An 11,844-nucleotide genomic window follows, 5' to 3' on the forward strand; every position below is an offset into this window, starting at 1 on the left:
TCTTAGTTAAGCAAAGGAGTAATTGTATTAAAAAAAAAAAAAAGCTACCATATGAACTTAAGAAAATGTCAGGTCACTACATGCAACTGAAGTGTATCTTCTTTGACAACTTGAATTATTCATGGATTTCATCTTTGTGGAACTTTCTTGAAAAAAATAACAAAAAATTATTGTAGCTGTCAGTTTTGTAAGAGACACCAAAAGGAGCTGGGATAATCCTTGCAAGACTTTTTGTTGAGTGAACCAAAGTGACAAAATTACATTTTATTTACTATTTAAAATGTATACATTTCTTTACTATCACGTCTTAAAGCGAATTTGTATTTGTACTTTTAGTATTAATCATGTTTCACGTAGTGTGAAATCACACTCATTTAGGAATTGATGAGCAATCCAAATTTGTCGTCATTGGTAATGTTTTTTTTGTTTTTTTTTGCATACGGGACTATACATCCTAGTCCTGAGACGTAAACATATTTTCACTTTGAACAGAACTCACTTTTGAAAGCGTTTTCGTCTCATGCTAGGTGTCAGCAAATAAAAGGATTTCTTTTCCACCCTGGCTTTTGCAAAGGTTGTTTGATTATATGGGAATATAAATTAAGTTGCAAAACCGTAAAGCAGTCATACACTCCAATCAATATCTGAAGACACGGGACATCCTTAATGGACTGATAATTACAGCATGAAACTGTACTGTCAATTTACAATAATGCTTTTTAAAATGTCTGCTAAACCAGTCCAGACATACCTGAGACTTCCAAATCGACCAAGGACAGCCTCAAGCATAGGTAAAAAGCAGACTCCTCTGAGAATCCCCAACCTGCTAAAGGATGAAAGCCAGTTACGAGCCCTCGTTGCGGTACCTTTGAGAGTCTGGAGAGGTATTTTTCATCAAATGATTCCCTCCTTGTTTAACAGATTTGTCCTTTGTGTAAATATGGCTACATTCATAGCAGTAGACAACATCTTGCACTAGAAAAACTCACATAGAGCTGTGGATGAGAAAAGGGTTAAAAGAAAAATCAAAATATTAAGAGGAAAGCAATAAGCAGACACGCCTTCAAATACACAAGCCTTCCTTAACTCAGCCTGGATTCACGCTTTTGCCTTTGCTGAATGCCCAAACTTCAGAGGCCCCATCCACTTGTTCTGGACTTTACTGCAAAAGAGAAACAAAACCACAGGCAGAGGCAGAGGGGACAGACATTCAAGGTCACCTGAGAAGGAAGCAGACTGGGGGTTAGCTGTGCTTGAAGGTACTTTCTTTTTTGCAAGTCTAAAGCTGTTATGTCATTCAGACCAACAGCTTAGTTTCAGACACAGTGCTGACTGCCGTACAAGTTCTGTGACTCTTTTCCCCAGGAACACATAAAAGAGGCCACTAGAAATGGTAGCAGAACCTTACAGAAGCTGTAAGAGAGGTTAAATTATTTTCCTTTTACACACAGAAATTCAGAAAATTGCCATCAGCGGATACCGTACATCCCCATTTCACAATTCACACACACAAAAAAATCAACACCTTACAGGCACTATCATTTCTAATCTCTCTCTGTATCAGAGAGGAACACAGAAGGAAATAATACTGTATTAACCTTTAACTGATGCATATCCAACTATGACCTTTGGACTAGCAAAGAAATGAGGATGCAAGCTAGAACGTAACATTCTTTTTTATAGAAGTGAAGCTACCCCAAATGAGCAGCAGAATTAGTGTGAGGCACAGCAAGAGAACAGCAGGCAGACATGCCGATTGTACGCTGACTTGCAGTCAGAGCAGCTCTGAGTACACATCTGCAGAGTGACTGTGCAAGTTTCAGCAATACAAATTCTTATACCTGCTGAGCACTTGAGCCAAGACATCAGACGTGTAAGAGCGCATACAATTTGGCACAAGTTTTAAGAACATAATAAAACAGGATATATATTCCTGTTTAAATACTTAACTACATAAATGCATAGTTACCTAATACCCTTCCAGTTAAGCCAAGTAGTCTCTACAAATTATTCTTAACTGGGCATGGCTTCCCCAGTAAAGGAATGCTCGTCTAGATGTTTGGTGTGATCATGCATACACACACACAAATGTGCATTGGACATGCACAGTGCAAGAGTTATGAATGAATTATAGTAATTCCTACCTGAAACAGGGAGACTGAAGCACACTGAGGAGGAAGGGGTGAGCATCTTCTTAAGTATACACACTTGAAACTTCCCATTTAACACAAATGGAAGGGGAAACACTCACAGTTGTTCAAACCACCACAGTTCAGAGCAGCTTTTGGGCACTTTCCCAGAGGTACAGAAGGTATTTGTTCCACTCACCACTAATGTTCCATTCAGAAGACTTGGAAACTGCCTGGCTACTTTACCCTAAGGCAGCTGCTGTCCATTTTAATGCATCTATCCACATACAGAAAAGCATCAAGCAAATTTTCCTGCTGACTTATAACTTCGGAAAGAATCTCTGACACTAACGCTGCCAAATAAAACAGACTGTTATTTCACCATGAGGTGTGACAGTTCACATCAATATTTGCATCCTCCTGAATTATAGTACTAGCACACCTTTCAGCTACGGTTGATGTCCTATTGTTTTCCAGTAATACTTAGTGTTTCTTTGGTCTAGCTGTATTACAAGGACTGAAATTGCAGGGATCTATAGAGTATTTCATACTCTAATGCAGTTATTAATCAACAATTGAGGAAGCAATGCTTAAGTACTACAGCCAATATGTATTAATATGTATTCAAGTATCACGTTTGAGTAATTTATCAAAGTGATATTGTTTTTCCCCAAACCAGATGCTTCTGAAGCACTTTGGAAATCATAAGCTCAGCGTTCTCCTTTTGTGGATGTGACACTGAATGTCCTTAACATCTCCCCAGAACGGGAGGAGGGTTTGAGAACCTGGAAGATACAGTGTGTAGTAATTAAGGTCACTTGTGGGAAAGCATGGTCTGTCGGACATGGAAATGTACTCTTTTCATGTTCAGTGACTTGCTTGATTCAAGTCTATGGAAAACAACTAAGTTACTGGAGGCTATCTTCCCCTCACACAGCCAACGCTAAAACATTCCAGAAACCAATCAATCTTCCCCCTGCCTACCTCCCTGCTAGCTCAGGCCTCTTCCCCAGCACGAGCTTGGAGGTAGTTTTTTTGGGGGGTGTAACATCACCATACACTGTACTTCATCTACCCTTCCTCCCCCCCAAAAACGTGTCATAGGAATACACTTCATTATACACACTCCAGAATAAACATGAGTAGTTGAAGAAAAGAACACCATCCCATGTTGTATTATCTTTTGTTATTAAAAAAAAAAAAAAAAGCAAGAGGAAACCCTTGGTAAGAGTGGAGCATACTCATTATGACAAGACATCAAGACATACCAGTTGAGATTTAAAGGCCGCTAGTAACACTTTTTGTAGTAATTAGTGCAAGATAGTTATTCCATATAAACAAATATTTGATGGTAGACTTCAGTGATAAACAATTCACTTGATGACATTTACATATAAATACACATAAATAAAAACCTAGGTAATTTAGGTTTGCAGTTAACAAAAAATACGGTCTGAAATGAATTAAATTTAATTGTATCTAGTTGGATCTTCCTCTAATGATACTCAAATATATGGGGTATAAAAAGCATAATTGTACAATTCTCAATTTAGTGAAGTACTACTCTATAAAACAGATTCATGAAAACAGCTCTTACATTTTAATGTAAAGTATAAAATCGTATATTTACATTTACATACACTTTACTGAACTACATTGGGTAGCTCACAGTAAAAAAGCATCCCTTTTTGAAAACCTTTCAAAAAATACATCAACTGCAGTTATGATCAAAAGTTGCTAAGTTAGCAGCTGACATAACATCTGTAGTAAAAATATATTTTAGGAAAATACCTGGAAAATCTAAACACCAATAAACACTTTAAAACTATTTTTAAAGTAAAAATTGTAGCAAAAACCAGAATAAGCTAGCTAGAGTAACAAGAACCATTGCATACTGCTCTTTAAGAGCCATGTAGCAACTTAGATCAGAAGCAGCAGATATAGTAGGAATTATGTCCTATAACAAAGTAGAAACTGGAGGAGAACAGGAAAACAGCTGACCAACTTCTCTCTCCATTTATTACCATTTTCATTGGGAGAAGGGTAAGAAAGAGTGATTCTCTCATGTTTCCTGTCAATGAGCATGTCCTCCATCAAAGGCTAAAGCAAACTGGTAAATGGAACCCAATTTTGAAAGCCTTGGACCCCATACTTAACCATTTACCGTAAGCACTTACAGTTCAGTGGACAAGAAATTGGATTATTACACTACAAGTTGCAGGTTAACTTTAAGAGTTAACACTATTTTGCAATATGAAGTGCTTTTTTAATATATATATCTATATAATATATAGATATTTGTAAAATACACGTGCAGATTTGATAGAACAAACTGTGGAAATAGCTTTCTTGAGTCTTTTTTCCATTAACAGGTTTTTCTCTCCTACACAAGGAGTTTCAGGATTCAACGAGGATTTCCACAATATGATCAAGCTCGTTAAGATCAGATTTACAATTAGAGCTAGAACTTGTGGTTGTTGGAGAAGAAAATGATTCTAGCCCATCACAGTGTCCCATTTTCGTGTTGCTCATCATGCCTGTTAACATAGTATCAAGATCATAATAAGAGTTGTCAACTTCCGAAAAGAGGTCTTCCACCGAATTAGGAGTTTTGTTCTCCAGTGTCTCAAATATTTGATCTAATGATTTTTGAAAGTTTCCTTTGTTTTCCTGTGGATTCTCCATTTCCCACACATTACTTTGCAGATTTCTCGGAGCTTGCACTGAAGAGGCTGTTGACATAGTTTCTGAACTATCTTGTGCCTGGTCGCCCTCAAAGTCTTTACTGAAAGTACTGTAACCTGGAACATGCTTTCCCTCAGCTTGTTCCCTAGATGAGCGACAGAGGATATCTGTTGAAACAAGACGATCCACAGATGCCTGGCCTGTACTCTGTGTATTTATCATCTGCCACGTCCCATCTTGGGTCATTTCTTCTTGGATCTGGCGTACCGTGTTGGCTATAAGTACCGAACGACAAAGGTTAGGTTCAACCAGCATGTGACACAGCTGAAGTTTAACCAAGGACATATCTAAAAGTGACTGTCGCTGAAGATTATATGAAGGAATAGCCTTAATACCAGCCAGAGTTCCTTCAATATCTTCTTCGCCATCAAAACATTTTCTCTTTAATCCTCGCACAAACATTGTGTCCTGTTAAAAAATAAAAATAAAAAAAATTGTACAACATAAACAGCTCAAAAGGAGGAAAAAAATAATTAAAAAAAAAAAAAAACTAAACAGAAAACTTGAATTTGAACAGCAAATTCTTTGAAGATAGAAACATCAGAGTTGTCATACCAGGTTATAGAATGGCCAGTGTGGTACAACAGGGGCCAGGAACATATGGACTGGATCCCAAAGACGATATTCGGGAACCAGGGGTGAGCAGGTCCACGAGTCATGGCTTCGGAGAGTGGCATCTGAGAGAGGCAGAGGCTCCCAGATCCTGGTTCCCATTAAGTTCCAAACTTGATGGAAGTCAGGAGCCACTGCTTCGCACAGAAGCGAACATCTCAACGGCTGTATTTCACCTAGCAGAGAGGCAGTTTCTCCTCGCTCCTCCCGAGTTTCTACGGGCATGCTTAACCTCTAATTTTGGAAATAAAAATACAACCTGGCACACCATGTTTGAAAGATTTGACCCCTGCAGAACACCAACATACCTAATGGAGTAACATTTTTAAAAAAACATATATATCATGGACAGCATATTTGAAAAGGTTAAATTACTTTGGCTTCTTGGAGTGTAACATCTCCATTTGTTCCATATAACTTGAGACATTCAACTGAGGTGTCTATAGCAGTCCTTTAGGTTCCCTTACTCGAGTAACTGAACAGTGTAATTCCAATTCTAATTGTGCAATTCATGTAAGGACAGGCAGAGTCATCCTCTGTATGGGATGTACTTCTTTCCCAGCTGACTACCAGAAAACAAAACTCCTGTATTCCTAGTTCAGGTTCACCAGGTAAAAGTAAGTGGAGTGCATGAAGGCTTCTTATTATTTCCACCCAAAAAAATCACTTGCTGAATTAGCCAAGGTATGAATCTCAAGCACTAGCCTCCAGATCTTCATCTGAATTGCACTCATTTTTACAATAGTGCCCCATGCATGTGAAGTATTACAACTGATCTCTTAAAATATATATATATATTTAATATACAATAGATGTTGTTTCTTTTAGTCTTATAAAAGCTAGGATGCAAATGACAGCTAGTACCTAATCTTTACATTTATGCACATTCCTTATGTCCTTTCCAAGTTTTCTGCCCTTACGGTTCCTCTTTACCTAATATTTTGGGGATTTCTAATGTAGTGACCTGACCAGTACAACATTTTTCAGCTAAAAGCTGATAAAGCCCAATTACTATTGCAATGTCTTTTATTCCACTTCTCTTGGTAAGCCCAAACCTCTGCCTCGTTTTTTTTGTTGCTACTGAATGGTCCCCATATTTTCAGAGACAGATCTCTTTCAGCTTTTTCAGAGTCAGTAAAAATCCGAAGTCCAACTACATTGTTGCTTTCATCATACATTACAAACTTATCTGCCCTGAAAACCTGGGGATAACATTGTAGCTACATAAACACTGACTCTGTACCACACTTCTTACATTGCTGTCTGTATCTGTGAATTATCCTTTTGTTAGATTTGCTGACTCTCAGAGACTTCTTTCCACTGAAGGTACACAATTCGGGAGAAATCATAACACAGAGACTACAATACAGAATATAGGAACTTCGTCTTAGGCCATCTTTAAAAGATTTCTTAAAAGCTATTTGAGGACTATCAATATATTAAATGCTTTTGAAGTTCTTTGCAAAAATGTTTCCTGTAACAGCACAGTCACATTATTCCCATTAAAAACAACCCAAGCTTCTACTTCTAGATATTCCTTCAAACTTCACATCTGGGAATACATCATTTAATTTCCCATACACAGTTGTATGTACACATACACACCCTATGTGAAACAACCTCCAGGAGACATCTTTGGGGACTAACGTTCATACAGGGTTAATTATGTTATTCAGCTTTAAACATTCTGTGCAGAGTTTGAAGCTTCTTTTTATTTGAACTTCTAAAGAATTAGAACTTCAATGGAACATTAGCCTGGTTTTCAACCATCTACTGTTTGGTATTTAGATACCTTCTAAGGCATACCAATGGTATAACTGAACATATCACAACACTTGAAAACAGATACAGCACTCACACGCTATGTAGAAGACAAAACAAAAAGGAAAAAAAAAGCTTATATGGATTCTTAAACTTAAATTTTTCACAGATGTCACAGGCAAGTTCCTCTTTTTTTTTTTTTCTTTTTTTAATTGGAGCATTTACTTCTAGTCAGTACCTTACACCATAAAAATCAGGTTCTTTGTCACCCTATTTCTGAGTCCACACAGAATACTAGAGGATTACTGTTTCATGTAAGGAACAAAAAGCTACATACCAGTAGTTGTGCTTGATGTAGTCCTTCCTCTTCTCCCATGCTACTGAGCAAGAGTCCATACAGTAACAGTTAGGGCAGCACCTACCAAGTACCAGCAAGCAAGGCATCAGGGTAGTTCAGGAGATGCACAGCAAAACACTTTCCCATTTCAGAAACTTATACACCCCTATCTTTCAATTGCTTCAGTATCTCTGTCCTCACGGTACTTCTAGAAATTTGGATAATACTATTAAATGCAATTTACAGCTAGTGTACAAAGGTGATCTGTGAACAATACATGCAAAATCTGTGTCAGGAGAAGGAAGCTGCCAATTTAAGTCCAAGTCCTAGGCTATCATCCCGACCTTTGGACCAGCCTCTCCCTTATCCCTGTGCTGATGCCATTTAAAGAGCAAACAATATCTTTAGCCATCATCTAAAAGCTTAAACGTTTAGAAAAGCATTCTGGAAGCCATTTATCACAAAAGCATACAGTGTTCACCTTTGTTGTAGAAAACCATACATCTCTTTAGCATCTACAGAAAATGAGTATGTGCACACAAACATAAAACTGAAACACAGCAGACAGGTAGGATTTTCCTTTAGCAGTAACACAGAAACTTTATGACTCAGATTTACTTTGCAAGATGACAATAATGAAAGCAATTACAGTAATGAAATTGTTTCAGCTATAAAGGCTGAGTTTTCAAAAGACATTCAAGGCAAAACAAGTTCCGATATACCAAATACAACTATCAAATACATGCAATAATTCCTTTAATTACTAAAGCCAAAAAGAATGCTGTTTCAATCAGCTACAAAAACCCTGTAAGACAAAATATGAATACAACTCAGATACTTTTCTAGACATGTCTGTACTGCACAAGACACTTCGGTATCTGCAGCTGAAGTACATACCTAGAAAAAAAAGTAAGTTAACTGGACACATATGCACATCTTTCTTTGTTTTCTGTTGTGGTTGGTAATTAAAAGTTTTGGAAAACCACTTGCTCTAAAAATTGGGGAGGGGGGTGATGGTTGACAAAGGCCTTTTTCTGGCAGAAAAAAGCATTTATTTTTCTCCAGAAACTGCATACTTATTAAAACACCACATCAAAAAAGCCACCTTAAACACTCTCAAGCCAAAACCTTTTGACTCAATCCCAAAATATTCAGACTAAAATGCTGTCCTGCCATATAAACTGTATTTCAACCAACTAATTCTCTTCCACAGACTGAGCTCACGCCAACATCCAAGACAGGGAGGGTCATGAGGCATCTCAACTGCCACTTACTCAATCTTATGACGTTTCACTGGAGTATTTCTTCTTTCTATCAAACACCTGATAATGCTATAAGAGTTCTGAAGCTTTTGCTCCCTGGGTATACTCTCAGCCCATTCTATAAAAGAAGTAAGCTGAGAGCCTGTGAGCATTTGAATCCCTAAGCCCCTGCCAGATCCACTTCTGTCTGGCTCAGGGTAGGTGACATGGGTGTAAACTTTCTTACAAAGCAGAACAACAAACGTGCTGGTAAAGATGATGCAGTCATGAGAACAATGAAGAGGTTTTCCAGAGTAATTTTAGATACATGACAATTTTTAAGGAAGAACTTTTGTCCGTTTGCCTCTCAAAATCATAGACTGATATGAGGGGAGACTGCCAATGGGAGCACACGAGTAAAAGAACCATTATCATCACATCCACAAACTGAAAGACACGGGGGATGCTGGCAGACCAGTCCAGTCTGTAATCTATTAACATACGGAAGAAGGAAACAGTTTTCCCATGCAACATGAGTGTATAAGGCGTGCCATGTGTGATTCTAGGTTCTTCCCTAGAGCAATAAACAAACCACATGGAACCACTGTTAGCATTAAAATATTAACAAATTTGCCCATCATAGCAACTATTTCTTCAGATTCTATTAACTTATATCAGTGTGTCTCAGAACAATAAAATAGAAATATACCTTAACAGCCATTATCAGACTCAATTAAAACATTACAAATAAAACGACCTCTCCCAGACTTCTCTGCACAATCACCAACAAATACTCATCTCAAGAGAATGCTAACTTTAAAACCTAATTAATAAAAATATGAAGCACGTTTCTCTGTTAATTTACTTATTAATGTACTCAAAAGGTACAAGCTGTTGTGTAAAGCTTCTTGGAACATGACTGCAACATTGCTGCTGCTTTTGATGCAAAGTGTTCAAAATCCACCAGTAATTTTAAGCAGCATTTGCCTCTGTCCAAGGGGCAGTACCTGGACTAGCTGTATCATCTCCTTTCTGCTAACTGAGCGTCACGAGCCCAAACTGAGCGTGTCAAAACCTTAACTGTTGTTTGAAACAGCTGTATGAAAGAAGTTGTCAAGGAGACAACAGCTATCTGCAAAATAACAGTCTGAAAACAAGGGGATTTGCAGGGGATTTTTTTTTTCTTTTTTGGAATAGTAGCACGGTATTATGCAATTCACTAAAAATGTTGCTTCGGAGATTATGACAAATTCCCGGTCTGTTTTACAAATAAGGTGCTTGAAATTTGATCCAGCTCCTACTACAGCATCAGCTTACATACTCCAGATCCACATTCTATTCAAATTCAAGTAGTAAATGCTGTAAAATACATATTCAGGTGGTTAAAAACGAGGCATTTGGTTAAAACGAGGCGTTTGGTAGCAGTTGGGCTAACAGAGAAGATAGGAAAGAGATTCTAGCGCTGTTTGTCCATAGGTGGAAGCAGACAAGAACTACCTAAGCCAAGTGCTGGAGGTTTGTTAAGCAAGGCTTTTTTTTTTTTTTTTTTTTTTTAACTGATATAAACATAGCGATGATGGCAAGGTAAGAAGGCATTGTACCTTCCCTTTGCCACCAAATTTTAGGATTTAGTCCCCCAGATTCAAAACCGCCCTTCGTAACAGCTGTGGCAAGGAACCAAAACCGCACATAAAGCTGAAGAGAAGAAGAAAAGCCAGTTACTCCCTTCCAGGCGTGCACATGTGCGCAGATGGCTCTGAGGGAGGGCTGCGGGCACGGCGGGGGCTGGCAGGGCCAGCACCGTCCCCGCCGGGCCGGGGACAAAGGCCCGAGCACGGCAGCGGGGCTGGCTTTCCCCGGCGGGCTCGGGGGGGCGGCGGGCAGCTCGCCAGCCCCCGGGGGGCTGCGGGCAGGGAGGCGAGGGGAGGAGGAGAGGGGAAGCCAGGCGGAGGGAGGGAGGGAGGAGGCAGGGGGCTGGCACCGGCGGCGAGAGGCGGGACCGGCGGGGCGGGGAGCGAGCCCCGGGCTGAGGCGGGAGCGCGGCGGGAGGCGACTGAGGAAGGGGCCGGGCCGAGGAGGGGGGAACGGGCACCGCGCGGCTCCTCAGGGCCCGGCCCGGTTCTCTCCTCGCCCTTCACCAGGCGCTCCAGCGGCCGCCAACAGCCGTTCCCGCCCGCCCGCCCCGCGCAGCCGGCGAGCCGCCCGCCGCCATTTTGAAGCGGCTCCGTCCCCCGCGGGCTCCCGCCCACACCGGCTCCGCGCTCGAGCTCGGCCCCGAGCGGAGTCCCCCGGGGAAGCGCAGGCACCCCCGCGGCCCCGCAGCCCGGTCCGCTTCTCCCCCCACTCACCACCCCGCCGCCGGTGCCGCCGCCGCCGCAGCCTTCCCAGCGCAGGAAGCCCAGCTCCCGCCTCAGCCACAGCTCCGCGCTTGAGGGAGCGGGCGGAGCCCAGCGCGGCGCCTGGCCCCGCCCCCCGCCCGCCCGCCATCTTATTGTCAGGGCCCACAAAGGCGCTCGCCCCTCCGCCCGGGGCGGGCCTTCCCCTGTTGCCATGGCGCCTCGGCCCTGAGAGGGCGGTGGCAGCGGCGGAGCCCCGCGTTCAAACGGCGGCCGAGGCCTCCGCGGCGGGGCTGGGTTCCCGGCCACGGGCTGCGGCGGGAGCAGGCCGGGACCTGGCCCGGCAGCAGCCCGCAGGGAGGAGCGGGGCAGGCTCTTCTCCCCCCGTCCACCGTGCTTCCCCGCGGGGGTGCCCCGAGCCCCCTGCCTCATGAGCAAGGCTCGTGGCATTTCCTGCTCGGGCTGTGAGGCGGAGGGCGGGGAGGCCGCTTCCTTTGGGTGTAGGGGGATAAAACTCCTCGCTCCTCCAAAAGCCCAAAGAGCTCCGGCCTCCGCCCTGAGCGAGGAGCCCGCCAGCCTTGGACGCCTCTGTCCGCGGCTTGGCGCTGCCGCACATCTGCAAGCACTTAGGGTGTCCCAGGCGCTGAGAGGCAGCCGGCAGGGGGGAGGCCGGCTTGTCCGGG

General features: G+C 42.1%; 1 protein-coding gene across 5 annotated transcripts; it reads right to left on the minus strand.

Moving 5' to 3' along the window:
* Positions 1-3,281: 3,281 nt before the first annotated feature.
* On the minus strand, positions 3,282-11,319 carry LOC118167655 (cell division cycle-associated protein 4-like). 5 transcript variants are annotated; one of them, XM_035327301.1, is made up of 4 exons: positions 11,174-11,319; positions 7,585-7,665; positions 5,430-5,720; positions 3,282-5,282 (listed from the first exon to the last, which is right to left on the minus strand). In XM_035327301.1, exons 2-4 carry the CDS (start codon positions 7,621-7,623, stop codon positions 4,527-4,529), a joined length of 1,086 nt encoding a protein of 361 aa, XP_035183192.1. In that variant the 5' UTR covers positions 7,624-7,665; positions 11,174-11,319; the 3' UTR covers positions 3,282-4,526. The 5 variants fall into 5 exon arrangements, with proteins under 5 accessions (XP_035183192.1, XP_035183193.1, XP_035183197.1 ...); XM_035327302.1 differs by lacking the exon at positions 11,174-11,319 and adding an exon at positions 10,427-10,548 and having other exon boundaries at positions 3,289-5,282; XM_035327306.1 differs by lacking the exon at positions 5,430-5,720 and having other exon boundaries at positions 3,289-5,282; positions 11,174-11,316.
* Between the last annotated feature and the right edge of the window lie 525 nt (positions 11,320-11,844).

Source organism: Oxyura jamaicensis, chromosome 5, assembly GCF_011077185.1.
Source record: "Oxyura jamaicensis isolate SHBP4307 breed ruddy duck chromosome 5, BPBGC_Ojam_1.0, whole genome shotgun sequence".
NCBI classification, from domain to species: domain Eukaryota; kingdom Metazoa; phylum Chordata; class Aves; order Anseriformes; family Anatidae; genus Oxyura; species Oxyura jamaicensis.